The sequence below is a fragment of the Ambystoma mexicanum genome, chromosome 10 (genome assembly GCF_040938575.1).
Source record: "Ambystoma mexicanum isolate Mex_15411 chromosome 10, UKY_AmexF1_1, whole genome shotgun sequence".
Classification (NCBI taxonomy): domain Eukaryota; kingdom Metazoa; phylum Chordata; class Amphibia; order Caudata; family Ambystomatidae; genus Ambystoma; species Ambystoma mexicanum.
Window position 1 is genome coordinate 1,159,004,355 of NC_090932.1, and position 24,550 is coordinate 1,159,028,904.

At 47.3% G+C, this 24,550-nt stretch overlaps 1 protein-coding gene across 1 annotated transcript in view; it reads left to right on the forward strand.

Annotated features, from left to right (window-relative positions):
• The window catches only part of SNRNP200 (small nuclear ribonucleoprotein U5 subunit 200), a 983,530-nt gene that overhangs the window by 471,993 nt on the left and 486,987 nt on the right, over positions 1-24,550 (forward strand). Inside the window, exons 17-21 of the mRNA XM_069619090.1 lie at positions 22,495-22,644; positions 23,051-23,161; positions 23,439-23,570; positions 23,678-23,866; positions 24,054-24,251. Of these exons, the coding sequence (XP_069475191.1) occupies positions 22,495-22,644; positions 23,051-23,161; positions 23,439-23,570; positions 23,678-23,866; positions 24,054-24,251 (780 nt within the window). The remainder of the gene's footprint in view (positions 1-22,494; positions 22,645-23,050; positions 23,162-23,438; positions 23,571-23,677; positions 23,867-24,053; positions 24,252-24,550) is intronic.

Consider the following 24,550-nt stretch of genomic DNA (forward strand, 5'->3'; position numbering starts at 1 on the left):
AAACAACGGCGTGATCCTGCCATCCTTGGTCCCAGAAACTACCCTGGACTGTTCCCCTAAGCACGTTGCACATACTGTACGAAAACCGCTGCCTGCGGTTCATCTGCGGCCGAGATACATCCAGCCGGCCCGATACACCAGCTGGGCCTGCCTTCTGGAGCCCGTGAGCCGCGCTGCTGAGACGGACTTGGAGCGCCGCCGCTGCCACAGTGAGAATCCAGACAACAAGCCCCCCGGGGTCCTGCCGGGGCGGCCTGCCGCAGAGACACGTGGACCCCGCTGCCGCCCTGCGACGCCACCCGGAGCTCCCTGCACCTTGCCGCCGCGGGCCCTGCCGACTACAGGCGGCTACCCTAGGTGCCCCCCTGGGGGTGTATGAGCGGCGCTGCCGCCCCATTGTACCTTTGCTGGGCTCTCCCCGGCCCTGCTTCGCTGACGGGGTGACCGGAGCTTGCCCCTACCCCCCACCAACACCAACAACACTCGTCCCCTTCTGGGCGCGGCGGCGATCCGCGACGGCCCAGGCCCGGGATCCCATCTCCTTAGTGACACTCGCCATGGCCCGCCCTCCCGCCCCTGCGGCGCTCACCGCGGCGGCGGTGTGTGGCGGCCGGCCTTAGACCTGCTGCGGGACGGCTGTTGTGCCCTGGCCCAGGTGACGACTAGTGCGGTGGGAAGCACTGGTGGCCCGATCCCGGGCTCTGTGGGGTGAAGCACCTTATAAGGAAGTGGAAGGAGCAGCTAATACTTGTCATGATGCCTACCCCCGGAGCACCAGGACAGGCCCAGCACCCCTGGGAGCAGGCATCATGCCCTCGGGTAAAAGCCCAGCGGCCCCTAATAGGGGCTCTTTGGACTTTGTCCTGGCGCCTTTGGCGCCAGGCTCATGTTGGACATCAGTCCTGGCGCCATAGGTGCCAGGCTCATAAAAGAGGGTGTTTGGTGCACTTAGCTGACGCAGACCATGCTGAATGAAGCCTCAAGCCAAATGAGGCTTAGGAGGGACTATTTTATCAAAGGAACTATTTTACTTGGGTGGGGACCGTGGAAGAATACTTACCTGGAACTTCTTCCAAGGCTATTTAAACCACGCCCAGACTGGCACACCTGCTTCGCGTTGCTCTGCATCTAGCAGCTGAACGCTCACCGTGCCTGCTCCTGCATCTTGCCTCCAGCCACGCCTGCCTTGATCTTGGGATACCTGAAAGGAAGGAAGGGAAGAGAAAAGGTGAAAACCAAGAACTTAATCTAACTTCCTACCTGTGTCCGGAACCATCACGCCAGCGATCCTTAAGATAGACATTCTTTAAAAGCATCGCGCTACTTGTTGCAGCGCCGCGCATCACTCACCTGCCTCGTGGGCTCTTCACTATCCACCGCGACCTTCTGGGCATTCCGCCACATCTCTGCAGCTGCAGGGGAGAAGAAGAGACAAAAGGTGAGCTTTAGGAACAAATGAGGAAAGCCTGATTTTCCGTCACAAGACTTACCTAGCCATATTTGACGGAACCACTCCTCATTTCGGGTCGGCGCCACTTCTTGGCCTGGTACCGCACCCCATCCCCTAAGGGGGGAAAAAAGAAAGACAATACTAGAGGGATTCAAAGACATTTAAAGGGATCATTTTATCACGAACTCACCTGAGTTTATCTCCGGCAATATCCCTCGAAGCATCACTTCCACTCTGCACCTGAAAATAAGGACAGATCGCAGGTTAAGAAAAGCAAACAAAGAGAAGACTCTACTCTGGAACTTAACTTTTTAAACTGCATACTCACGGCATTTCGCCTTCCGAAACCAGTGAAGTAACTGGTCAAATACGCGCCCCTGCACCAGAAGCAGGATGGAGAGCTCATCCATTCAAACATTAAGGTGAGCCTTGATTGGGGATTTCGAAGGTGGTCCGAGAAGAGCAAAGGGGAGGTGGGAAGCAATCACAATACTCTGCAGACAGTTAATCCCCTTTCTCCACCTACATAAAGATTTTTCTACGGGCCAGACAAGCCAGATTTGGGGGTCCAGTTCAGTCGGTGTTTCGAATCCTGCACATCATGCTTGAAGAGGTCGCAGCAATCCAGACCAGGTCAGCGGCTCCGTGGGAGCCAGGTGAGCGTTACAATACTGCGAGCGGCGCTGCAGTCCTCCATTGCGCTCAGTGTTCACTTCGGGAGGCGGACCCCACAACGGAAGGCTTCTCCCCCCCACTTGCCGGGGATCTACTGCTGGATGGACTGGTCGGTGCGGGGCACCATAGGGGGCGTATCCGCACCGGCGCTTGCAGCCTTAAGTAACAACGCTTCTTAGCCCAGTGGACCCCCCACACCTTTCAACTGTGTTTTTCTGCCCAGAGAGCCTAAATACAATTTGAAGTGAGCTGGGCTACACGGGGACCCTCCTGACGCCTTACAACTACATTCGCCTGCTGGTCCTGAGGCCGGAACCTGCTAAGCCCACCGGCATACAGCCCCTCTGGGTGCCCCTGCTTTACAGCTTACACAGCGCTGCTCCCCTGCCTGGCCTGGCCCATTCCTAACTCGTCGGGGCTAACACTTGCACTACTAAGCGCGGATAACCGCACGCTAAGCAACAGACCAGCTATTAATCCCATTACAGAGCTCCTGTCCTACTGTCAACATCAAAACCGCCTGCCTTGGTGCTCCTTCCCATCACAGCAATGTCCAACAGAGCACGCGGATCCAGCAAGGTGGGCGCCATGGATAAGATCACCAAGGCAGCGCCCAGAGCGGACCAGGCGTCGTCCGCAGCACAAGAGGGCAATATCCACCCGGAACCCCCCCAGCCTGACTTGATGAAAAACTTTGTAGCCTTCCATGGAAAACTGGACGATATCAACGCAAATGTGGCCTCACTGAGAGCTAAACTAGACCAACATGGGGCCAGAATCACGGAGGCAGAGCAGAGGATTGGCACTAACGAGGACAATGTTCATACCCTGCAAAACACAGTCACGGAGCTAGTCCGGGACATGAAACCGGTCAAAGCCAAGTGCGATGACCTCGAATCGAGGTCGCAAAGAAATAGTATTCGCATAGTGGGGGTTCCTGAATCCGCTCTAAAGGGTTGCATGGAACTCGCAGTTGAACAACTTCTCAGAGACCTCCTGGATAACCCCAAGCTGTCGCCGTTCTTCACGGTGGAGAGAGCACATCGTTCACTGGCCCCCCAGCCTAAACCAGGAGACTTCCCCAGACCAATAATCGCAAAACTGCTAAGCTATAAAGACAGAGACCGTATACTCCGCTTGGCTAGAGAGACGGGGAGCTAAGGCTGGACTCGCAAATTATTAGGATTTTCCCTGACTTTTCCATAGGGGTACAGATAGAACGACGCCAATTCGGAGGCGTTAAGAAGAGGCTGAGAGAAAGGAAGATTGAGTATGCAATGCTCTTACCAGCCCGCCTAAAATTTACTTACCGCAACAAAGTGTACTTCTTTACGGTCCCAGACGAAGCAGTTAAATTCATTGAGGCACAGATCCCGCTGGCGGATCCCGCGGATGAACCAGTAGATGACGACTAGGATCAAGGCTCTCATTGCTCTTCGGGAGCCCCACCAGTTGTACCACACCTTAAGCCTGCCCCCTCCTGGGGTGTATCTGTCCCCCCTCCTCTACTCCTTCTCGGGCCTAACATAGCCCTTACGACTGGACCCAGGAGCGTTTCTTTTGGAGGGGGTACATTCCTTAACATCCTGAGCAGAATGGCACAGACTGGGCCTATACCTTGATACTTAAGCCTTACGGCCCGGCACCGGACTGGGCCGATGTTTGTTCAGTCCTCATTACCTAAGAACATACTTGCTACCTCGTAATCTTCAGATATGCTAGCCGTTCAAAGATTAATGATGTATTATATAATATGTATCATCAAAGTGGGTCAACGGCAGCGGTAGCCCCCACTGCAGCAGAGTGTTTACGGTTAAGCCCCTGTTGGGCTATTAGTCAAGAGTTGCCCAGTTGGGATTGGCACGCAGTTGGGCACTCCAAGGGTGGGTACTTATGCACTGCTAGTTGGGTTTGGGCAGTGGGGCAGTGGGGGGGTGGGGAAGTTGGGGAATGTTATCATAAAATTGTCAGGAAAGGAATGACTGGTTTTGTTGAGAGGCGCACTTGTATCACCGCTGTACACATCGGGTTAAACAGAGACAAATCCTTTGGTTGGGATGTCCCATGAATTGTCAGTATGGCTATTAAAATAATGACATGGAATGTCCTGGGTTTGACAAATTTCACAAAGTCCTGCAGGATTGCGGCTTATGCACAGAGACACGGGATCAAGGTGCTCCTGTTGCAGGAGACACATGCTTTGAAACACCTATCATCCAACCTTGCACAGTCCTGGGGCCCTAACAGATTCTACACCCAATTCTCCACTCAATCCAGAGAGGTCTTGACCCTCATCCACAAATCGGTAAAATTCGCACTCCACACATCCCACATTGATACAGAGGGCAGATATGTTATTCTCCATTGCACTCTGGCTATCAAGAAATGTTTGCTCGTGAACTCATATGGCCCCAACACCGACTCGCCTGAATTCATTGATGCCATGTCCGCCATCCTTATGAGATGTGTTTCCTGTGTGGGGCAGTCTGTCATCCATTGCTATACTGGAGAGGAGGAGCCAGCCATTAAAATCCCCCAGCAAAACAAAGCGGAGCGGACAGTGTTTCCTGTGTTCCCTGGTGGTCCGTGGAGGTCCGGAAAGGTTTGGATACTCACCAGCAGAAGGTGACACGATCGCAGGATAGAACTGGTAAGAGCAGCTGCGCGTGCACCTTCCCCCTATTTTCCTGCCCGCTGCGCCGCGTTTACCGCAAGTGATCTCTGACGAAAAAAGACGAGAAGTGCGCCCTGTGTGAGGAGCGTTTGGAGAGATCCGGAAGTCTCAAGGATGAGGACCGGAGACACTGCCCCACCCAACACTCGAGCACACGCAAAGCGAGGGAAAGTAATGTCAAATGCCCCGATGAAGGGCTTACATACCCCTATCACAGCGACGCGTGGAAAGTCATCAACAAAGGTGATAGAGGAAAGAGCAGTGGGAGCAGAGGCCCAACATGCAACGAGCGCGATCTCACCGTACCACCTCGCTGCATGTTCTGAGCCCCACGCTGAATCATTGAGAACAAGAAATGTGAGGAAAGATGGCTCAATTTTAACCCGAGAGGTAGAAGTCGCCAGCTCAGCTAGTGATGAGTTGAGCATTGTAAGTGATTGCGAGGGGATAAGTGAATCAGAGCACACCGATGGCGCTGATGAATCTATGGAGGGGGACACTGGTGGCTCAGGGGAGTGGGCTAACATGAGAGTGATACAAAAGAAGTGACTCTCTCCCCCCCCCCCCCTTCGCTCCGATGCAAACTGAGGAAACCACTGACACGATAAGAACTGAAATAGAAGAGTTGCAAACACAAGCAGAGATAAAAATCGGGGTTGAGTCGAGACTGAATATCTGCACTGCTATGGTACATTGCGGCTCTGCCGCGACAACATCTAGTGCCGGAAACTCATTCTTGAGACCCACGAGCGAAACAATCGCAATTAAGACTGAGAGGAGAAGGTCTATGAACGTTACCCCAAATCCTATCCATATGGACGGCCAGACAGGACTCAGAGACCACTCTGACAAAGTCAAGGAGAGCGTGGATTTACCTAAAGACGAATCACACTACAATAAGCAAAGGAAAGAATTGAATAAAACGACTTGTGCGTCAGAAGAGGATACAGCAGCAGAGACGTTTGATCTAACAAGAGTCATCTCCAAGGAGTGTGAGAGGACAAAGTGTGTCCCCAGCAGGTCGTGCGGCTGTCCCCTCCGAGACTTTATCAAATCCAATACACACAGGCTCTTTAAAGATACTGGCATGGACAAGAGTGGCTACAATGCACAAGGAGGATCGCAAAACATTAAATCTACAAACTCAAAAGGGAAAAGAACATGCATTAATAAACAATAAAAGAAGAACATCGGACTCTGATTCCTCCTTCTTAGAGTCAAGCGAGAAAACCAGTATCGCTGTGATAAAAGGAGATTCCAATGAGGAGGGGTCTCGCGCTGCGAGATGGAAAGAAAGACTTAAAAAGGAAAGAACTGTTGAGGCACCACGTAGAAGGGACTCAGTAGGGCTCGCGGACCAAGTCCTGAGAGACCTAGTAGAAATTAATTCCAATCTATCGAAACAACGAAGGAATTCAGTAACACATTCATGTGGAAGGACATCTCCACAAGTAGATTGGCAAGGAACTAAGGAAAAGAGCCTCCACGACGTGATGACGCTAGAAACAAAGAGATTGTAGTTTCACAAAAAAGGAGCCGAAGAAAATTAAGCTCTGACTTAGAACTCGAAGGTGGACACAAAAGATTTCAAAGTAACACAAGACGGAGTCTGACGCCCACATCGAAGAGATTAAGTGAGCAAGCACCAAGTCAGGCATCATCTGAGTCTGAGGACAAAGTAAAGTCTCTCCATCCAAGAAAGGTGAGACAACTATCTGAGCAACCCCCAGCTCCTCAAAATCCTTATGAAGTCACGACACTAGTAGAGACAATTGGAAGGTTGAGCCCCATTTTAATGTCTGCAACGACGATAGTGGTGGCCCCGTTGTTGAAAGTTTATGAAAATGTAAACTAGAGCCTTTGCGACCAAACAACATTGCTCGCCCTTCTGAACTCAAATTGTAAAACTCGAACTAGATCTGATGGACATGACGGCACAGGTCGTGGAAACTAGAAGAGGTAATGACATATCTTTAACAGCGCTAAGAGAGTCCTTAAAAGCAACAATCGAAGATAAGACTCTTGGCAGGAGTGACGAAACAAGCTTTGACGCTCTTATAAAAAGATCGTGAATATAGAGCGGATGCAATTGAGAATCGATTTCCATCAAAAATCCAACTGAACTCAGAAACACATGCCACGACCTCAACAGACAGTGACGTATCACTAACAAATGAGAAAATGTCAAAAATAAAATCTGTGCCTATAAGAGCAAAGAAGAATAAGAACTGCTGTTCTGAAGCAGACCTGGAAATGTCAATTGTGACGATGGACAGCCCAGAGAAAACAAATAAGATAAAGGACTCCTCTGACGAAGTGAGTGAAAGAAGCAGCAAAGAGAAAAACAATAAAAAAAGGAACCTACTAAAGAGACCAAAGAAAGTGGCAAGGTCACAAAGGAAAATGCCCTCAAAACTCCAACAAAAAAAAGGAGAGCCGAAGAAACTGACCTAATTGAGATTGTACAAATCGAAAATGACGAGGCAGGAAGTGAGAGTGAAGTTTTAGATGATCCAAGGCCGAGTATGAAAGAAAAAGATGCGAGACAGACGCCTTTAAACAGCAAAGTCGACGCTATAACTGAAAAGAAGAACGAAGCTGAATGGTTTGACATTTTCGAGTCTAGAAAATCAAAAGGGAGCGCGGGTCAAAGTGTGAAAGGCAGGTCTGTCGACAGAAATCAGAGTAAACATAAAAATAAATCTAAAAACCACCAAGTGCAGAAGAACAAAAATCCACGAAGTTCTGCAAACTTCTTCCGAAACATTAAAGTGTTAACCATCACAGTAAACAATACGGAGCCCACGGGCGCAACTAACAAAAAATGTAGCACAGACTCCAGTGAGGCTGCAAGAACAACGGCCACAGAAGATCCAGCTAAGAGCAAGACCAGACAGATGGAGACAAACGAAAAAGAAGGAAATATAAAAACATCACTGGTGATTGAGGAGGAAGTTGAGGATGACGAAAGTTTACTGAATATGTCAACCTATAGCTCACCGACTGAAGAGGATGTTGAGGTAGACAACGCCACTGAGACAGCTGATGAACGCGAAGTGAAAACCCAGCAAGACAAGACAAGATGAGAGGAGCGCCAACTTCGACATGCAAGACCCCTATCGAACCTAAACAAGAGAGCGACAGGTCAACTAGGAAAAAGAGCCTTCCTATGGCCTGTTATTCCAAAAAAAGCAGAATCAACGTTAAAGAACAAAGAGCCCAAAGAGGGTAATGTTAAAAGCTTTTGCACGTTGGAGGAGAAACGTGCAAGGATTATACAACAAAAAAAAAATGCTGTGAGTAGTCCAAGCGGGTTATCAACCAAACCAATAAGCAATGACATGAAGTGCCAAACGATGGTGGGGGCACAATCAATTACAGCACTTTCTCCGAAAGGTCAAAGAAAAACAGCTAAACCCATCGATCACAGCTGCAAATCTAAAACATAATTCCACCCGATACAGGGTACTGGTGGAAAAAATCGATCTCAAAAAGAGTGACCCCGCTTTAAACAGATACACGATATTGCAGATATTCCAAAAGATCCCGGTGCGAAGAACTCTAAAGAGCCCACAAATTGACAGGGTGGAAATTATAGCAGACTCAAACCAGAAATTTGTACTGCTTCACATTACTGAGAAAAAAGTTGTGGAAATGATCATGCTGAGCGAGAGGCAATTGTTGATCGCAGGTTACCAAGTGTATGAGGCAGATAATGCACTGGGAGGAAACGACTGTGATAATCCAAAAGATAAAGGTGCTCAGTTGAGAACCGAAAAGGAAATACAATTGAAAAGCCATCAGGAGAAAAGTCTAATAAATGAAGACCAAGAACTAGACAAAAATGGACAGGATGAAGAAGGTGGGGGTATACAACACTCGTTTGAGGAGATAAAGCAGAAAAAAATCAGAATAACAGTAGATAACACTCAGGATTTAAAGAGGGTGAAGTGCAAAAACACACTGAATACTGAAGATGAGTCCCAATCATGGGGATGGATAGCAAAATCATTAAATGGGTCACCAATGAGCTAATGCCAAAGGGGAAAGCTGGTGATAACCTCCTGGAACACGAGGGGGTTCAACCATTTATTGAGTTCAACACCAGAGTTATTGAGAAAAGCGATATTGTCTGCATGCAAGAAACATGGTTAACATGTACACCGTGTGTAGAAGGCTACGAAGTAGTTTTCAGTCCAGAGATTAGCAAAGGAAAAGGTCGCCCAATGTCGGAACAATTAACCCTGATCAAAAGAAAAAGCGGTCTGAGAATTAAAGAAGCTTGGAATCTATCGTCCCATCTGCAAAAGATTTGCATTGAACCAGTGTGTCCGTCAATTAACAATCAGACCATCTACATTTTAAACGTGTATAGGAATACAACAAAGAAACTACATCTAAAATTTGAGGATGACATCTTAGATGCAATCGACAGCATACTAGAAGGAGATCCAAACGCACTTATAATACTGTGTGGAGACCTTAATATGAAACTGATCGAGATCTCTCAACTTAAGGCAATGGCGAATCACAGAGAAAAAACAAACTGTGATCGCTGGCTTGATGAAATGTCTCTAAGAAACCTAGTAATGCTGAACGGAGCGATAAAGGGCGATACTCCAGCCAAACCAACCTGGATACGAGGAAGTCAAAAGTCAATATTAGATTACATTTTCGTCTCTGACAATCCATTCCAGGAAATCGACTCTTTCCACGTGGTTATGACTAACCACAGCGACCACAATATGGTGGCAGCCGAATGGAATAAGAGCAACTCGGTGGAGCGTAGGCAATGGAGACAAGATCCATCTGTGGTTCCTGGCCGTAACAGACTGCGTTTGAAACAACGCGACATTGTGTCAATCACTGAATCAGTAAAAAAATCTCATGAACAGAACCTCCCGAGGTCAATGGAATACCAACAACTCCTTGAGATCTACAAAGTCAAAAAGAGAATGTCTTTGACGAGATCCGAGTACCGAAAACATCAGTATGACCCGGAAGTAGCACGAAGAAAAAGAGAATTAAGGAAATTAATACGGAAAATTAGGGCCCTACACGCAGTGGACATGGAAACACAGATAAAAAAGGTGAAAAACCAATATAACAAGTGGTATAAACAGCGTAGAGCAATACTTGAACAAAGAGACGCAGAGTCAATGCTGAAGGCGCTAAATCGAAAAAACACCAGAGGCTTTTGGGACATTATTAACGACACACAGAACTCCGATAAGGCATTGCTATCAAGCATGGTGCACGAAAAAGAGTGGGTAAATCACTACACAATGTTGTTCAAAAGGAGAAAAATGTCTGATCCATCAAATGAAGATACTAGACAGCCGTGGGAAATCGACATGGAAAGAGAAGACATCCGAGCGACCATCAAGAGATGCAACGCCTCCCGTGCAGCGGGACCTGATGGCCTGTCAAATGCAGACCTAAAAGAAAATATCGAAGAATGGTCAAATTTCTGTCATACACTTTTCAAAGCAATAAAAAAGGAAGGGAAAATCCCTGAGACATGGAAATCCGGGATTATCGTTCCGATTTACAAGAAGGGCATCCGCACAGACCCTTCGAACTACCGCCCAATAGCCCTACTGGATGTAGTGGGGAAAGTGTTTGCATCGATGCTGCTAGCTCAACTGACCACGTGGATCCACCAAAACAAAGTATATGATGAACGCCAGTCAGGCTTTGTCAAAGGTGTAGGCTGCAGTGTAAACTTGTTGATATTGAACCTGCTAAAAATCGATGCCATCAGATCAGGACGAAAAATATACCTGGCCTTTATCGACATGGCGAATGCCTTCGACGGTCTAGACAGAGAAACTTTATGGGAAAAACTCAGAGGATGCAACGCAAGCCTCATCCATGCTATTAAAGATCTATACTCCGACACCTATATACAGGTGAGACTAGATCGTGAAGGAAATCTAACCAATCCCATACCAACGGAGAGGGGTGTGAAACAAGGGTGCCCGTTAGAAGCTACCTTGTTTAACTTTTATATATCGCAAGTTGGAACATCACTGTCATCTGTTTCATTTCCGCCGCTCATAAATGGAGTGCCAATAAATCATATCATGTATGCGGACGACATGGTAATTATAGACCAGATCCCCATAGGGCTCCAAAGAAAACTCACAGCACTAAGAACTTTCGCTGAAGACTTGGGTCTTGAGATCAATTTGGCCAAATCGGAGATTTTAGTATTGGAAAATCAGAGGAAGATCTGCAAGTAAAAAAAAAACAACTTGGTCAATAGGAACAAATAAATTAAACAAGGTGCCGCACACAATATATTTAGGAACCATGATTAACTCGGCATAAATGACACCCCAATGATAAAAAAACTCCTAAATAGCTGCAAATTAACAGCACAGGGTACCATTTTACAGCAAAAATATGGCAAATTTTCTTATGAAGCGGTAAGAAGATTTTACCAAAGTAAAGTAAGCCCAATTCTCACCTATGGTGCCGAGAATATGTTTGGGTGTGATCACAAAATATGGGCCCGTTGTGAAAGCATCTTTTGGAAAAGGATTCTACAGATCCCACTAAGCACATCTACAGCATGTGTACTGTTCGAGATAGGAATCTCAACTCTTAACGCGAGAATCGCCTGGAACAAACTGGCTCTGTTCAGGAAAACACACGAAGTAGCAAACTTACCCTCTGTCAAATTCTTGATAGAAGACAAAGGTCAAGGAAAATCAGCACTGTGTGAGTGGAAGCGCCAGTGCAAAGAGATTCTAGCACAATTGGGTTCAGACGAAGATACTTTATGGCAGAATCCAGATCTAGTAAAACGAAAACTATTAGACTGGGACTGGATAGATGAAAAATCAATGAAAAAAGATCTTCTCATAAGTGTATGCTAAACACTCCACCTGAAGCCCAAAGACGCAATACACTTGCGAAATATCTAACGCTATCACCTTGTAAACGATTACGAAGACTATACTTAAAATTTCGCCTAAACATCTATGAAACCAAAGAGATCCTAATCCATCGAAGGAAGGTTGCGGCTGGAAACTCTAAATGTAGGTTCTGCGCAGAGGAAGACGAAAACTTAAAACATCTGGTCCTGCGTTGCCCCGAACTTAAAGTTCAACCAGAAAATTGCTTAAGGAAGGAGAGGAGTCGAGTCCTGTCGTATGGTCTGGAAGAATGGTGGATACATCTTCACATTGGCGAAAGTAAATCCCTGCTGATTGCAATGATGCGATTTCTTGATCAAATGCAAATTCGGTTGGAGGAGACTTCTCCATATTGCGAGGACATGATAATCGCAAACGATTTACTTGGTGAATAGTGAAGACACTGAACAAGAAAGCCATTTATTAGATACACATAGACCTGAAGACGGAAGGTGTAAAGAGTGCAGAAATAAATGAGAATTAGATGAATCTCCCGAATGGAGATATACCAAGGTCCATTTGTGTTAAGCTAAGAGAAAGTTTGTCATTTAGTCATACTTACTATTTTTGTTTTTGGACTCAATTTTATGTATTCTAAAAGTGTTTTTTAATAAGTTCAAAAAGTTTTCAAAAAGTTTGTAAAAACTGAACGAAAATAAAAAATAAAAAAAAATATGTGGAGGTTCCCATTATATGGGGGGGAGACATGAATCTTATATTTGACAATGTCCTGGATAGAACGTCAATGACCCGCAGGGTCACGCTTAAAGCCGCAAAAAGACTCCTTGCATACATGGACTCCCTCAATTTACATGACGTGTGGAGGACGCTCCATCCCCAAGTTAGAGATTATACCTTCTATTCTACAGTACATGACAGCTCCTCGAGAATAGATGTGTTCCTCCTTTCTGGGTGCCTGGTGGGTAGGGTGACAGATGTCGAGATACTCCCACGCACGCTCTCTGATCACTCCCCCGTGCTATTACAGATCCAACTTGGAAACACTCTGGCCCCCCGGCCCGCCTGGTGCTTTAAATCCGAGGCCCTATCCGACATTGTCTTTAAAGCGGATATCCTGTCGGATATACACACTTTCTTCGAGAACAACAATGCGAAAGACACACCTGAGGGGACCCGATGGGAGGCATTCAAGGTGTACATCAGGGGAATGTGCATCTCGAGGGAGGCGGGGGTTCTCAAGGCCATAAGGCAGGCCCTAACTAGCTCCGAAAGAAACTCAAAACCTTAGAACAAGAGCATACCTCTGCGCCAGCTCCGGCAACCCTAGCAAAAATTAGGACAGAACTAGAACTCTTTGAATCCCATGCCCTGAGCGAGGTGCGGTACTTTGCTCGTCCCGTGGCTGCCCGAAGGTATGGGGAGGGAGACAGACCTGGTAGAACCCTAGCCAAATAAGTGCACGCGGACGGGGGTAAATCCCAGATAGATAGCATTCTAGATGAACATGGCCTACGACACTGGTCTGATCAAGCAATCATTTGCTAGCTTTTATGCCAGCCTATACGGCCCCCAGCTAACACCCACGACCTGGACGACTTGTTAGAACGCATCCCCATGACTCTTATCTCCCAAAGCACTAAGGAACAACTTGATGCCCCGTTTACCCTGGAGGAGATAGTCCGGGTAATTTCTGACCTTCCGAAGAATAAAGCCCTGGGCCCCGATGGCCTCACGTCTGAGTTCTATAGGGAACATGTTGCCATCCTTGCTCCCGTATTGCACGGGGTCTGGACCGAATCGCTCTGGTTAGCCCTCCTCCCTACGGGAAGCCCTAATCACCGTCCTCCCCAAACTAGTGAAACCTCCAGACGAATGCGGCTCTTACAGGCCCCTTTCTCTCATCAACACGGACACGAAAATATTTGCTAAAATAATTGCGAACAGGTTCCTTCCATTTATGCCCCACCTGATCCATGCAGACCAGAGTGGTTTTGTTCCTGGCCGCTCTACGGCACTTAATATTCGCTGATTGTTCAATATGATGTCCAGAATCGACCCAAAGGCGGATGCAGTAGTGGTCACGCTAGACGCCCAAAAGGCATTTGACATGGTCTCATGGCAATACCTATGGGCTTTGTTGGGGAAAATGGGAGTGGGACCAAACATGATCTCCTATATAAAACTGCTATACACGGGTCCAATGGCCAGAGTACTAGTCAACTCCATCGCCTCCTCTCCCTTTCAGTTACACAGGAGTACCCGCCAGGGATGTCCGTTCTCCCCCATCCTCTTTGCGCTCGCCATTGAACCCATGGCTGACCACGTCAGGGATCGTCACACCCACAAAGGTATTCGCTTACAAGATACACCGGAAATCATCTCACTGTACACCGACGATGTACTCCTTTATGTAAGGAACTCCTCCACACACTTAGACCCGATCATCCGAGACATAACTAAAATAGGCACATACTCCGGCTTTACTATCAACTACTCTAAATCTGAAATATTCCCTCTAACTGCGACAACCATCATGCGAATACCCCCTACACTGGTCCCCAGGGGGCTTCAAGTACTTGGGGGGTGCAGGTGTCGCTTTCAAAAACCTCTACTGGCTGAGAACTACGAGACTATGGCGCTACTCATTGAATCCAAGATGCTTAACTGGCGCAACCTCCCACTGTCCCTGGCGGGCAGAATGTCCCTAGTTAAGATGATTGCGGTCCCCAAGCTTCTCTACATTTTTGCCAATGTACCAGTGTGGCCTGGGAAGCAATACTTCTAAAAGCTCCACTTGGCAAGAAGTGGCAACATATGACCCCTCCCTACGAAAAAGGGGGGTTCACAGCCCCAGATCTGACCCTGTACTGGATAGCGGCACAGGCCCAACATGCTACGCACTGGTACGCACATACGAACCCGCCCCCACATGTCAAACTGGAGAAACTGGCAGGGTATGGGACCAATATCATGACCCTGGTACTACTCCATACATTTCAGACAAACGCCCCGGCAGACCCTGTGGACACCACAATCAAGGCATGGAATAAGATCTTGAACACCGCACAGGACCGTCATCCATATTATAAATGGCTTCCCATATGGCAGTTCCCGGGACTTTCCCCCACGCACGACCAGCATTTTGTGCGACACTGGGAGGCTCTGGGATATCGAGCACTAACCGACCTATTCCCAAATGATAAATTTATTACCCCCCAAACATGGCGGCCCGAACACTCCAACTCAGCGCTTGAGCTACTGCAATACTTCAGGCTGAGAGCGGCGGTCCGTGCAATGTGGCCCTCCTACCCAGACGAGCCCCCAGACGCACCCGAACTCCAATATAGAGCAAACTCTACAGGTGGTAGGGGCATAATATCCTGCTTGTACAAAATGCAACTGGAAAAACGAGTGAATACATCCCTCAAACCACGGGAAGCTTGGGCTAGGGAGCTAGAAATGGAAATCACTGAAGAGATGTGGGACAAAATGTGTGCATACACGCGCAAAGTCTCCCTTAGCGGTAGATTCCGATGCATACAATATACATTTCTTAACAGGCTTTACTACACGCCACATAGAGTGGCGAAATTCACACACGACCCTTACGACACCTGCCCGAGATTTAACTTTGGGGAATGTGGTCCGGAGAAAATGCGAAAAAAATGTCTAAATTTTTTAATGTAAGTGCAATCGTCGCTAAAAGATGTATATTGCAGAATTGGAAGCGACGCCCCCCCCCCCTACTTTCGAGATGTCTGAAGGCCCTCACTTGGGTACAAATGTGCGAGGAGGAATATATTGGACTCATGCCTGCGTCATCTCGCCCAAAGAATGTGTGGACAGATTTTTGCAGCTATTTGAACAATAAAGACGAGGTGGACTGGAGCTCCACCCCCTTGTCGGAGCCGTCCGACCCGGCACCATAAGTACTGAGCACCTAGCACCTCTGGGCTGTCAAGCCTCCCCCCCACTCCGAACCGTTTGATTTATGCGCATGATGTAATGCCCGCATGGGACAATGCAATTTCTGTTTCCCTCTGTCTGATATTCTGTCCCTGTCTTCACTTTCTGCCAATAAACAAAAGGTTTTTTTTTAAAAAAAGGATACCTTCCTGTTGCATTGTAGCAGACCCTTGTTCCTGGTCCTTGGTTGTGTGTCAAAAGGGAGGATGTCTGGGGGGGGGGCTCCTGCGGCAGCACTTAAGAGAGAGGGACTCTGCAGCAATGGATTATTCTTGATTCAGTGGCTCTTTGTGGTTTTGGCGCGTTTTTCTCAGTGCCAAACAAGGAGGAACAGATCTGGTTAGAAGTTACTTGATCCCGCAGTCCTGAACTCTGGCGAGGGGACGGTTTCCTGCTTCTGTAGGGTCCTATGGATGCCCATGAAGTTTTGGCCGGATTCGCACTTAGGATGACAGTGCACTCGATGGTCAGGGGTCCCCGGGTATTGTTTCTGCAGCCTTGGAAAGTCACAACAAGTTGTGAGTTGCGCCAAAATTAAGCTTGTCTTAAGTCTAGTTGGTCCCACTAGCCCGAGGAACTAGTCCCTTGTGGGCCTTCCCTTTCTAAATGAAAACTGGGTCAGCACAGCTGCAGGGCTTCACCGGCACTTTGCGGTCCAGGATGGTGCTGCTGGCGTCTCTTCACATCTTCATTTGATGTTGTCCTCCAGTGTTTGACTCTGCCTCTAGTCCCAAAAATATTGTGTTTTAAGTAAGTTCCCATTCATTCACCGCCCTATGCTGTCAATCACCCAGCAGGTTGGCTGTCCTCCAGCCAGTCTGAACTGGTTTCAGTCAGGCACACTTAGAGGCAAAGGACAGGGAGGTTTTCGGGGCCCTCCCTCACTTTCTGCCTTTCCAGACACGCTGGAGCTTGGGTGGGCTTCAGGGTTCAAGCCCGCCAAAAGCAAAATGCACAAAAAGTACTCAAACCCAATTCAAACAGAGTAAAAGCCCATAAGAAACGAACTGACAAGAAATGGCGAAAAAAGATGGGGACCATTTTGAGAAAATGCCCTTGGGTGCTGTGCTGCAGCTGAGCTATCAGCCTGCAGATGCATGGCACAAGGTAGTAAAAAAGAAACCACTGCCAACAGCCATTCAAGTGAGTTAGTGTAACAGAATGTTTCGTGAGGAGTGGGATGAAGGAGTTCTACGTAACCCCCCCTCACTCTTTTAGGGAGAATTCACATTTCTCTGATAATTCCCTTCTACCTTAGATTTGATTTTGATTTTGCATAACAAACTCAATCGTATATTGGCACGGATGGTATAAACTGGGTAGATCATGTAACTAAATTTAGGGTCCCCAAAAAAAGGGGGTCTTCTACCTGAAGAGAAGTTTTCAGTGCTCGGCGAAATTGCAGGAGAGAACTCATGGTCGTAAGCGGTAACGAGTTCCACAGCCTGGGGCCAAAGACAGCAAATCTTGTATAGGTTGAGTGGGGCATGATCAGGAGATGACGATCGCTGTAGCGTAGTTGTCTCACAGGATGGTATGGCTGAATTAGCTCCCTTAAATACAGAGGAGAGATGCCGTTTACGCATTTTAAGATAATACAGGCTGTCTTAAATTTGACGCGGTCAGCAATTGAGAGCCAGTGTAGCTCCCTACGGTATTGAGACACATGAGTAGATTTATGTAATTTAAAAATCAATCTGACAGCCGCGTTCTGAGCTCTCTGGAGCCGCTGAAGCTGTTGGGATGGGATGCTACTATTACAGTAGTCATGATGGGCACTAGTTGGTGCCCCCACTACAGAAGCATGATCCTCTTTAGGGATGTAAGGAAGTGCCTGACGTAGCAGTCTCAAAACAAAATGTGCTTTGGTCTTTGCTCCCACCTGTGTTTCACTGCCAAGATCTTCTTGCCACATATATCCCAAATTTTAAATCTTTGATACAAATTTCAAGCTTTTGCCCAGCAGTGTTGGAACAGGCAATTTCTTAGCAGTCGTCAGCAGATGCTTAGGGCCGAACAATATAAGTTCCGTCTTAGCAACATTCGGCTGTAGATAGTTCTTTGACATCCAATTGCTCACTTCCGCCAGACATTGCTCCAATTTGCTAAATGCTTCCTGAGTAATTCATACAAATATCTGGGTGTCAGCATAAGAATGGAAATCCAGTCCATAGCGTCTTAAGATTTCCAGAAGAGGTCTGATATACAAGTTAAATAGCAATGGAGACAGGGAAGATCCCTGAGGGACTCCTCAGCTCAGATGGATGAGATCCGACAGGAACTCTCCCACTCTCACACGCTTCTGGCGATTGGTCAGGAAAGATCTACACCAGTTTGATGCTACAGCAGAGAATCTTGCTACCTCCTGTAGTTGTTCCAAGAGAATTTCATGATTTACAGTATCGAAGGCAGCGGTCAAGTCCAGCATTACCAGAGACCCCCAGCTCTTTTGCTGGACTTTAGGACTATTCATTTTTATCCTGGAGGGAGTGAGACCTTTTCTCACTCTTGTGTAGTTTTATCTTATGATTTGGACTCTGTATTTCTTTTGATTTTGGAGTATGACAAACTCCATAAGCATCACCTTTTTGTAATGTGATACACAGCACCCTCAGTGCAGTGTCAAAGATAAGTCTTTTGGATTTCTCTGATTTAAATACCTTCTCTTGGATAACTACGGTTTCCAAGAGCAGTGAAGTGAAATTGACTTTACTTACATTTGTAACTTTCTAGACCCAGCACACACTGTCTTACAATAAGGTGCTGGAGGGGTTACTTAGTATCCCCTTTGTCTAGTTTCTCATATAACATTTTTATGTTACTCTTTCTACAATTAATGGCTGGTGGCAGTGGTTTACTTTTTACTACCATTGAGTGTATCTACTGCGGACTGCAAATGCAGCTGCAGTAAAGCACTGTCACAACGAAACCTCTGCGATGTCTATGGGTACCTCAGTCCCCAAGCACCAGTGAAGGAGAGAATAATATACTCCTTCACCAGTTATTGAGGCCACAGGTGCAAAGGGTCAGCAACACGGGTACCAGGTGCTGCAAGGGAAAAGCAGGTAAATGTGAGTATAAAGCAATAACCTGTGGCTGACCAATAATCAGGAAAATAGTGGGACCTACCTAGCATGGGAGAGGAACCAGGATGGGGAGGAAGCCGGGGGCGCTGGGGCCAGACCCCCCTCACTTGGGGCTTGACGTGGTGCTGAGCCGAAGTCCAAAACAACCTTGAGCCAAAGGGGAGTTCCAGAAGCAGTTCCAAAATGTCCAAAGCAAGAAGTGTCCAAGATCCGAGGAAGACAAAACTCTAAAGTTCCAAAAGCCAAGTCCGAAATCCGTAGGAAGCAGGTCCAATGGTGCAAGCCAGAGAGTCCAAAATCCACAAGGCAAAGTCCAGGCAACCAAATCCAAGGAGCAGGCAAGACAGTCCACAATCACCAGAAACCAGGGTTCAAAAGCCGGAAGGTCAAGATCCAGGAAAAACACGCCACTCGCAATGCTGAAAACAGCTGAGAAGCGCGGAAGCTCGGCTTCAGTGTGCCTTTGAGCCGGTGCTTGGGTCACGTGATCGCTTCCTCATTGGGTCACGTGAGTGGCGTCGCGTATCACGTGACCCTTGCAACCGGGAAGTGGCAACAGGATTGGCCGGAGGGGGCGCCCCTTCAACATCACGTGGGCGTTGACCACGTGACCAGGAAGCCGGGGTGGTGAAGACCGATCCACCCCAGCGCCACCGCGGCCACAGTTTCCATGACGCCGCGCGCCGCCTCCCCCATACGGGGACCCCGGCGCTATGGCTTCTGAAGGGGCGCGCCCGGGAAGGACCACCGCCGCAGGTAGGGTGTCGCTGGGAGGCGGGCGGTGTTATGCGCTGGGAGGTGGGCAGTGTTTTGCGACTCGTGACAAGCACCCATGGGTTCCCAATTTTCTCAAAATCGCCCCAGTCTTCTTTTTTCACCATTTCTTGTTGGAAAGGTCCTTCTTGAGATTTACTCTGCGTGCCAAACCAGGTTTGGTCCCTTTGTTTGTTTTGTCTTTGGCGGGATTCACTGGTGAAGCCCGCCTCTGGCTCCAGCGTGTCTGGCAGCGCAGGAAGCGACGGAGGTTCTCGAAACTCCCTGTGCTTAATCTCCATGGGTACAGGAATGCACTCAAAGGTAATTGGCTGGCTGTCTTTGAAGGACAGCCACCCTGCTGTGTGATTGATAGCTAGGCTGCTAATGAATGAGAGAAACCTGCATAAAAGGAAAGGTCTTTTGCTTGGAAGGCATAGTCGACCACTGGACGAAGGAATCCGAAGAAGAACTTGGAAGAGACGCCTGCTGCAACTCCTGGACCATTGGTTTGCCCGGTGAAGCCCTGCTGCAGTTCAGAATTGCCAAGTTCATCTAGACAGAGAAGCCCCTTCAAGGACGACTTCTCCCTTTCAAATGGTGGGCCCAATAAACTCATAAGCCACCTGGATAGCATTCTTGAAGTTGGTTAGGATTAACCAGGGGGAAGGACACCAGCTTGTGTGCTTAACAGCTACTCTAACTGAAGTGACTCCATTTTGTCAGCGTTTTCCGACGATCCTGTGCAGTGCAGGAGTCCCCCGACGTCCTCCCTCTTGTCCCCACGACTGAGGCTCAGGAACAATGAGATCTCCAGGAACTGCCAGGAACCAACGTCTTCAGCTGCATCTTTTGCTTCATACTAAGGTACTGTGCCAACCCGATTGAGAGAACGCTTCTCTCGCGGTGAATGTTCGTGGAACTTTCCCAACTCACAGGCCTAATCAGCTTGTGACCCAACATATGATTCTTTTTCATACAAACTACTTTTGTGAACTTTGGCAAAGACTTTACCGTTTACTTAAAGAACTGCTCTTTCCTATCAAAGACACTAGTCCATTGACTTTGGCGGATGCCTATTGAACTGAATCGAGTCCTCTAGTGAACTTTAACTATTTGCACTGCCTAAGAAAGTATTTGTGATCTATTGTGCTAACTTGTGCCTTTTTGCTCCCATTTAAAGTAACCAATGCCATTTTGCTCCTATTTCAGGGGAGCCTAATTTGTTCAGAAACTTGTTGGTTTGCTATTGAAGTGTGTTTGTGTATAATTTGCCTATTTAGTGAATGTTTTCTAAATGATTGTGTAATAAATTAATTTGTATTTAGTTTATTTATAAAGCACAGCCAGGCCTGAGGGCAACCGGGCGCATAGTCTTGCCTACACAGTTACAGTACATTACAGTAAAGGTCCGTGACAGGAAATTCGGACTCAAACTCCCCCAGTTTACAATCAGAGGCGAGGGAACAGAGTTCACGTATCGAGATCATGAATAGTAGTGTACAGACAAAGTCAAAAGCTAAGCTTGAAAGTATACACAATATATAGACATAATCTGAGGGTTGGCAGGCAAATAGCCGGAACATAGAAGAATGCAAAGCGACACTGGGGTTAGGTACGCCTTGTATGAAGTGTTTCATGAATTCTGCGTGTGCAGACAAGATTTGGCTTTATTCTTGAAAGTTTGAAAAGAAGGTTCCGTTCTGAAGGGAACAGGAAGGGAGTTCCAGAGCTTCGACGCTAGGACAGGGAAACTCACTCCACCGGCTTTTTGGAGTTTAAATCTGGGCAAAATGAGGCTGTGAATTTGTGGCGGTCTAGTAGGTCGTGTGGAGGTATGGAGAGTGAGACGAGTGGAGAGGTAGGGTGGGGCCTTATTGTCCAGGCATTTGAGTCAAGGCTAGTGTTTTAAGGCGATTCTTTGTTTTACTGGGAGCCAGCCTAGATCAGATCTGACATTGGAAATGTGGGAGTGCCTAGGGATATTGAGAGCCGCCCTGATGGCATTATTCTGGGTTATAATAAGTGTTTTACCAAGAAACCTTGAGTACAAGTGTCTACTTGAACCACTGTGATTGTAAGACCTCTGTGTAACCTCTTGTACTGCTCACATTCACTCCTGAGATAAGCCTGGTTGCTCAGCCCGCTGCCACAAAACTGTGCTGCATGCATTTCTGCCTAACAAGGGTAACCTAAAAATGTTACATGAGAAGCTAGACAAAGGGGTTAAGTAACCCCTCCAGCACCCTATTGTAAGATAGTGTGTGCTGGGTCTAGAAAGTTACAAAGGTAAGTTAAGTCAATTTCACTTCACTTTACTGCTCTTGGAAACAGTAGTTCATCCAAGAGGAGGCATTTAAACCTTTGGGAAATCTGAAAGGCTTCCCTGTGCCACTGCACTTAAGGTGCTGTGTGACACAATGCAAAAGATGATGCCTATGGAGTTTGTCAGACTCCACAACCAAAAGAAACAAGTGCAAAATCACATTAAAATACATGAGAGAGTGGGAAAAAGGGTCTGGCTCTCTCCAGGTTAAAAAAAATCAAGTCCTCAAAATCCAGCAAAGTTGCTGTAGGACTCTAAGGTAGAGAGGAATTAGCACTTTTCTGAGAATTTGCCCCAACATGAACCTACTGGTGAAAGTGTAGGTTTGTGTTATATCGTTTTGTGTGATATTACTATTTGCTAGTTTCATTTCTTGGTGTGATCTTTAAGGCCTAAATAAAGAACTTTTCTTTTCTTCTGACAGTCTAATCAGAATTATTATGTGGAGTCATTGGGGCCCCTAATCATTCTCTGCCCATCAGGGTTGAGTTTAGAAATCCAGCTCAACACCCTGGAATCCATTTTCTTTAGCTGCTGTCTGATCACTTGATTCTAAATTCATTTCTTACTCTGAGGTTTGATGCATACATGGGGGCTGCTGTTGGCTGGCATCATGTTGTGATTTTTCTGAGTTGTATTTCTTTTTATTTTCTTACACCTGCTTGTATTCTTTCCCTCAGGTTCTGGTGTTTGTTCATTCCAGAAAGGAGACTGGGAAGACTGCACGTGCTATCAGAGACATGTGCCTGGAAAAGGATTCACTGGGCCTCTTCCTGAGGGAGGGCTCTGCTTCCACTGAGGTTCTAAGGACTGAGGCAGAGCAGTGCAAGGTAACCACTGTGGACAGTAATCTGGGAAAATGCGCGAAATGGGACTATGCCACCGGACCTTAACTTTTTTTTTGTGATTATAAAGTGCCATTAGATCGGAAGTGGCTGTACCTCTGAACAATAGGCAGCAGTTCTCTCTGCCCTGGGGAAACAAACTGGACATTTGCCTCAGCAGGCAAGAGGTGGGTTGACACGAGGGCAGTAATTGGGGAGAAACTGCATTCTAGGTCTACAAGAGGTTCACCACTGTGTATCCTCCTCCTCCTCCACACTTAATCTTCCTATCCCCAATCCATGCCTGTTTTAATTGCTCCATACCAAAGATCGACATGTAAGCTAGGAGATTGATTTTTGCTATTCGTATTATGTTTATCTGACCCTCACCCCCTTCCGATTTCTGCCACAGAATCTTGAGCTCAGGGACCTGTTGCCCTACAGCTTTGCCATCCACCATGCCGGCATGACCAGAGTGGACCGAACACTAGTAGAGGATCTTTTTGCTGACAAACACATCCAGGTGAGTTTGTAGACATCTAAAACATGTTATTTCTTATGTGGTCAACACAAAAGACACATATTTGGAGAATGCTCACAACAAGGTGAAAAATACTTCCACTCCTGGGCTAGTGACACACTTGGGCAAACAATGTAACGATTTCCAGTGCATCATACTCCTGGGATGAGGGTGGGAGTTGCCCCATGAGCAGTGCAATGCTTACTCTCTCTTGTAGATGGCTCTGCCACCGTAAGGAGCATATTTCATGCTTGTCTCCACCTCATCCCCCTCCTTGCAGGTCCTAGTCTCTACAGCGACTCTGGCTTGGGGTGTAAATCTCCCAGCTCACACTGTCATCATTAAAGGGACACAGGTGTACAGCCCAGAGAAGGGGCGTTGGACTGAGCTCGGGGCTCTGGATATTCTACAGGTGAAGTATGCTAGTGCTGTCACTAGTTACGCAGCGTGCATCTACTTTGCTTTATGTGTGTCAACATGGCTGTGAAAGCGCTGACTCATCTGTTTTGTTTTACATAGATGCTGGGGCGTGCTGGGCGCCCTCAGTATGACACAAAAGGTGAAGGCATTCTGATTACATCACATGGGGAGCTACAATATTATCTCTCGCTTCTGAATCAGCAATTGCCTATTGAAAGCCAGGTGGTGTGCCGACTTCCAGACATGCTGAATGCAGAGGTGGTACTGGGGAATGTTCAGAATGCGAAGGTAAGTGCCCAAATATTGGCCAGAGGTTAGAGGATGTTCGATTGTGTTATTGATATAACTCCATGATGAAGCCACTACTCTCAGTACAAAGCTAGCGATAAGTATGCCATCAGCCTCGTTCCACACCATCCTACTAATCTCAACACTTGTAATGCATTTTTTAACACCTCTTTCCGTCACTGCTTAGGATGCTGTGAACTGGCTTGGCTACACTTACCTCTACATCCGGATGCTGCGCTCTCCCACTCTATACGGTATGTCCCACGATGATCTGAAGGATGACCCCCTTTTGGACCAGCGCAGACTTGATCTTATCCACACAGCAGCACTCATGCTTGACAAGAACAACTTAATTAAATATGAGAAGAAGACTGGAAATTTCCAGGTGAGCGATGTGTGGTCAGGCGTTTGGAGCTTTCCTTTTCAGGAGAAAGATTTGTGAGTGAGTCAATACCCACCTTCTCCAGCTGGGGTTGCATCTCAGGTGAACACATTTTGACAGTTAGGGAGGTTTTTTCAGAGCCCTCTGCTGAGCGGTTCAAAGCCATCTGGCCTAATGGCAAGATGTGTATCACTACCAAGATTAGACCGACATTTCTCATGGTAGCAATGTTAGAGTAATCTGGATAAACTCCAGGGAGGCTGGAAGCCATAAGTTACCCCCAAAAGAATACACCTCACTGG